General features: G+C 30.2%; 1 protein-coding gene across 1 annotated transcript; it reads left to right on the top strand.

The window, feature by feature from the left end:
* The first annotated feature begins 1993 nt into the window (after positions 1-1993).
* LOC139426820 (putative leucine-rich repeat-containing protein DDB_G0290503) lies at positions 1994-3487 on the top strand. The gene has a single exon (XM_071186911.1). It carries the CDS (start codon positions 1994-1996, stop codon positions 3485-3487), a length of 1494 nt encoding a protein of 497 aa, XP_071043012.1.
* The last annotated feature ends 3006 nt before the right edge of the window (positions 3488-6493 follow it).

The following is a 6493-nucleotide window of genomic DNA, read 5'->3' as shown; positions in this document are numbered from 1 at the left end:
AAAAATGAGTCAAAATTACCTAATAATGGTAATTCGTATCATTATTCTAGTGGCGTATCCACGTATTGCTTAAACAGGAGATTATTTTAACATACTTATAAATTTTAACACAATTGATAATTTTAACGATAACTAGGGTAACACTACTGTTTTAAATTTTATTAGGAGAAAAAAGCTGCGCATTGATTTGCTTTTATATACTCTTATATATTACAGTGTGCCACAAAAGTTTAGGGACGCGTAAAATCTTTTCTAGAAATTCTTAAATAATTAATTTCTTTCCAATAATTTTACTAAACGTGTAATATGATAAAGATATTACTGAAAACGAAATGAATAGCTAAAAAGAAAAATAAAGCATAGAAAATTATTCACATTTTTACCCGTTTCAACTGCCACAAGGTTTAAAAAACGTATGTCAATATTTATTCTGAGAAAAAAAAATACAGAGTTTTAGTAATTCCTTTTTCAATCAATTGAAACAAGTAGTTTTCCATTGAAAGGACAAGTTTTAGCATGTTTTCTAAATCGATATTCAACTATAATGTTTTAATGTCTTCTTTCGATTACAGTACGAAAAAGTACAGCTTTCCGTTCTCATATACAGCTCGTAGTACTATATGCCAAACATTTTAATACGGGCTAAAAAGGGGAGGTGTAGTTTAAAATGCTGTATTTTTAACTCTAAGCCATTCTAACATTGCTTTTAGGAAAACCCACTTCGGCCCACCTAATAGACGTCTCTAATAGTCAAGCTGACGTCACTTTACTTACCTGTCCATTGGAAGTTCATCAATGATATGTCAGTTATAAATAGCAACCAATAAGAATTCGCTTCTATTGAGATGCAATATGAATTGTCTAATAGGAATAGGGCAAACAGCAATTATTTGATTTATTACACTCAAGTGATATAGTTCAGACTCAGTCCTGGAAATCTCTATATATCTCAGAAAGGTAGCAATTGCCTCTCAGGTGTATTTCAATAGTCAGTTCAGGTTTAGATAGGGTCTGTAAAAGATTGTCCGATTAAACCCCTACTTTTAAGGCACTATTCAACCTAAATAGAGCCTGGATAAATTTTCCGTTTTCACCTCTAATTTCCAGCCACTATTCGGCCTTGAAAGAGCCTATGTATAAACTTTAGACTCATCTAATACCTCACGCATTTTGCAATCACCACCCTTGTTATACATTTATATATGGTGCTTAACTATTATTATTGTGGTGCTTATTAATTACAAAATCATGTCTATTGCAATTTGATAACAATTATTAAATGAATTAAAAGAATTGTTTTACATAAAATATCAAATTTGTTCATTAAGGAATGTCACTTTTACTTCTGATCTTTAAAGTTAAAATGCAAGCAGATTTTAAATGGAAAATAATCTAAAATTCGAGGATTATTTTAAAATAATTGAAAATATGTTTTTATTTTCAGTAATAAGTAGAATCGACTTTTATTCATGCTGATGGCAGCTGAAGATACATGGATCTTATTTTTTAATTTTGTTGTCTGTGAATTGTTTCTCCATTAACAATAGTCAACACAAGCAAACAGTAATTTAAAATAATTAAGTTTAGGACCAGGATAAATCAGAATATCATATTAGACGTAGTATTGACATTTTATTTAATTTTTACATTCTTGTTTATCTTTTAGTTTCATATTAACTTTAATTTGGATTTAATGTTTAATTCTAACACTTTTTAACTCTGCGAGCTACAAGCTGCTTTACTTGTAAGAATAATTTTGAAAAGTCAACTCTGAACCCTTAGAGAGCATTTAAAATGTAAACAAGAGGGGCATTTTTGGAAATTAAAATTCATTATTATAACCTGTATAAGTATAAATTTCGGAAGAAGTTAGGTCATTTTTTTAATGCTTAATTTCACTAGTTTATCCACAAGTAGAGTCTCGATCTGAGGTGTGAATTGTGGTTTTATCCGAATTTTTTGTTGTACATATTCTGTTCATTTGATGGAAACAATGGATATAGATCAATCGTCTCAATCAAACTCCCAAAGAACGGAGTTTATAATATCGCCATTCAATGAAACTCAGCCTAAGGCTGCTAGAGAATATGAAGAAACAATAAATCAACTAAAAAATGAGAATTTCGATCTGAAAGTAACATTATTTTTATGTGAAGAAGCACACAAGGAAACTTATCACGTCGAAGGGAGTTATAATGATGAAAAAGAGGATTGCATCCAGATTATTGTAAATTTAAAAAGTGAAGCAGAAGTTTTAAAAAAGGAGTTAAGGAAAAAAGAAGACAAATTACAAAGTGTTATTGAGGAATGTTCAGAACGAGTTGAAAAGCATAAAGCAATGTTACTAGAAGCGCGGAAAGAAATAAATGAACAGAAAGAATTCATAGGAATACTGGAACAGCTGCCAACTATTAACGATTATAACGAGGTCAGTACACAGTATTCTGAAATGGTTAGTGAAAGCGAAAACATGAAAAAACTTTTAGCTAAAAAAGATCAAGAAATTAAAAAAGTTGTTCTAGAGTCAAGGATATTACAGGACAAAATCGTACTTTTGAACAGAAAAGTTAAGCTTAGAGATGAAGCAATCAAACGTTGTGCTCTAAAGTTTCATGAAGAAACAGACCACATCCCCAAGCATCTGAGACCAATTATCAAATCTTCTATTGAGGCTGCTGTGGACAATAATGTAACAGAACTCATTTCTACTCTGGAGGACTTAAAAATGTCTCTAACTGAGAAGGTGGATACAGCAATACCATCAAATCTTCAAAGTGCTTACGTAGGAGATTTCCTGGCAAAGAATTCTTCGCCTGTACATTCGATTGCATCAACAGAAAACTCACATGTGAAAAATGATTTATGTGCTAGAAATGTTAGCTTAGTTCAACAAAGAGATTCGAACCAATCAGAAATAGTTTCTTCTAATGAACCTAATGGTTATCAGAACAAAAACGTTCAATGTAATTTAGGAGCACAAGATATTGAATCTAGTGAAAGTGATTTAGAAATATCTTGTAAAAGTGAAACTTATGTTGAAACAGTCTTAGAACTAGAGAATGAAAACTTTAGTTTGGTACAAAAGAGTGAAGAAAGCATATCAAATATTGAAAATTTTACAACAGCTTTTTTAGAAATAAAAGAACGAGAGCGAGAACTCCATGACAAGTTAGGGGAAGCTTACACAAAAATAAATTACCTAGAAGAAGAACTTGAAAATAAACAAAATTTACTGGACTTGGAGATTGATGTGCCATTTGTCAGCTCAGCGGATAAAGCCTCTCAGTATGACTTAGTAAATCAGACTGAGAGTTTGATACAAGAAATTAATTCAGGAATTATTCAAAACTTAACTGCGAGTATTTCTGATTTAGAAAAAAAAGAACGAGAACTCCAAGACCAGTTAAGCAAAGCTATGTCAAAAATCAAGAGTCTTGAACAAGAGTTGGATGTCAAAGATTATAAGTTAAACACGGACGCCAAATAAAATACTCTAACTAGTTGTGTTTTTTGTAGTTTTTATTTTGCTACATCGATATACACTTTAAGACTGAAAAGGATGTGACTGTATACTATTGAAACATTGAGAGATTCGGTGCAAGAAAAGATAAGTGCAGATTTGCAAAGTGCTTGAAATTATTTCATTCTATCAATATTCACTCAAAACGCAAAAAAGCATGCGACTGTTTATAAGTCTAGATTCCCAAATTATTTGCAGTTTTTTTTATGACATCACTATTATTTCAAAACCCAAAGAGGATGCGTCTGATTCGTAGCAAAAACAATGAAACTTCCGATTCCCAAATTGTTAGTAGTTTTTATGTTATTGAACCATTATACACACTAAAGTCAAAAAGAATGTGCATGTATATTATTAAATAATTGAGGAATTTTGATGCGAGGACAAAAGTAAGTTCAGGGTCACAAATTGTTAGTAAGGAGCCAAATAAAATTTTTAAAAAAAAGAAAAGAAAGAAAACAATAGGTTTACACAGATTATCATACCACACAGGAAAGGAATAGTGTAAACATTTGTATTTGGTTCTTGCATTGTTCGGAACAACTGTATTGCTCTCAGCCAAAGATGTATTAAAAAATTTTTGAAAATTTGAACACACACCAAGCTTATTAACCAAGCTTCTTAGTTATGAGCATTATAAAAAAATTTCATTACTTCATCTCTATAATAATTACAGACATTTTAACGGTGAGTTATTTCGCTTTTCCAGAAGAGATTTTATAGAAGTACGTTCTCAGAACATTTATAAGTTTCAGAAAAATGTAGTTTTTTAGCATAATTTAAAAGTATATAGCATTTTTTATTATAAAAAAAATTCTTAATAAAAATTAGATCCCTGTTAATAAGTGTATTCTCAGTAGTAAACATATTATGAACATAAATGACTGAAAAACTAGACTTCCTGTTATCACTTTTAAACAATGCTTAAAACAACCACATACGAGCATCAGATGCTAAGTATTCTCTCCCATAATCATGAAAAAAATCGTGAGCATTGTTTGAAAAGCTTACGATCGAGTATAAAGAAGAAAAAAATATATGAAATGCTTTCACTATTTTTTGTATTCAATTTCACTATCTAATTTTGTTCGAAAACATTTGAAAGCGTCAGATATTAGTGTCATTACGAATTCTTACATTATGTCACGTGGCACATAACTTTTACTCTTTTTATAATGACTTTTTTGTTTTTTGGGCAACGTGAACAACGTGAGAAAATAGAAAAAAAGGAACAATTGAAAATAAATCTTGAGTTCGCTGTATAGAACTATCTGGCAAACATTATGGCCAATTGTAAAACATCATATTTAAGAATACACGTATGTCTCCTTCTATTATTTTGCGTTCTTCATTTTGTTCCGGCAATTTATCTGATAGTTACTTAAACTGATGTTCCTTCGAAGATGTAATTCGGTGGATTAATTTAATTGAAATTTTCATGGAATGGATTTATTTGATTTTAAACTCTAAGTCGAGAATTTCTAATGCGATAACTAAATGGACCATCTTGAATAAAAAAAAAACCAGATCTTCACGTTCTATTTTGAAAACATCGTAATTTTAAAATTCGATTTCTCAGGAACTATTCGATTAATTTCTCTCGAATTTTATATTTTGGCATTTAAAATTGCATTCTTTAAAATGATGTAAAAAAACTGTGTGCCTTTACGATTCAAAATGTTTCCGATAATTACTAAATAAAATTTTAAAAAAATATTAAATATTTACTAAAAGTTAAATTCTTCTTGGAATTATTTTTGGATTGACGCACTTTATGATTGTGTGCATAAAATTCTCAATTCGCTTAAAAAGTTCTCGAGATATGGGGAAATACGCAAACAAGTAAAATTGCCTTTAAAGGGTCACAACTTTGGACCGTTCTGCTGACCAAACTATTGGGGCCATATTTCTCAGATTACGGTGAATCCCTGTAGTTTGGGGGTCAGAAATCATAATTCGTTGAAAAAAGGTATATTTATTAGGCGAAAGTACGTTTTTGTGCCTAATTTTGAAATTTATATCACCTGCACTATTTAGTTAGCATATTTGAGATCATCCCCTTGAGTCATTAATATTGAGCCATAGAATGTCGAAATGCGATCATTAAATCAGAAATAACTTAGGGTAATCCATTTTTTTTCTTAGAGCAGCGTACAATGCGTGCCTTTATTTCGACCCAATTTACGACCCAATTTTTTGAAAATTTTGTCTACCCCCCCCCCCTAATTTAAGTATCTAGATTCTAAATATGCAAAAAAATGTATGTTTATTCAGAGAAAGTACGTTTTTGTATCTGATTTCGTAACTTAATTAATAGTTAGCACTAATTAATTAGCATATTTGAGGTCACCCCCAGGAACCATTTCTTAGAGCAACGTACAATACGTATCTTTATTGCGACCCAATTTACGACCCAATTTTTTGAAATTTTTGCCTACCCCACTAATTTAAGTATCTAGATTCCAAATATGCAAAAAAATGTATGTTTATTCAGAGAAAGTACGTTTTTGTGTCTGATTTCGTAACTTAACACTAGAAAGACGGAAAATTAGTATATACCTATATTGCCTAAAAGCAGTCAAAATGACTGGTTTGTGAATGCGCAAATAAATTTGTTTAAAATTAATTTTCAGCATTTTTTATAATATTTACAGTTATATAACAAGTTATTAGTAAATATTAACAATAATAAAAATTATATGTCGTACAAAAAGTCACAAAATTCTAAGAAATTGTGTCATTATATTGAAATTAAAAGCAGTCAAAATGACTTCCTTAGGCAATCTAGTGTTAATTAATAGTTAGCACTAATTAATTAGCATATTTGAGGTCACCCTCAGGAACCATTAAGATTGACACTTAGTATGTGAAAATCAGATCATTAGAACGAAAGTTATTCAGGGTGANTTTTTTTTTTTTTTTTTTTTTTTTTTGCGGACTGTACAATACGCAAAATATTAAACTACTCGCAGT

This window comes from Parasteatoda tepidariorum, chromosome 10 (genome assembly GCF_043381705.1).
Source record: "Parasteatoda tepidariorum isolate YZ-2023 chromosome 10, CAS_Ptep_4.0, whole genome shotgun sequence".
NCBI classification, from domain to species: Eukaryota; Metazoa; Arthropoda; class Arachnida; order Araneae; family Theridiidae; genus Parasteatoda; species Parasteatoda tepidariorum.
Note: the sequence above shows the minus strand (reverse complement) of the source record. Positions and strands in the feature narration are given on the sequence as shown.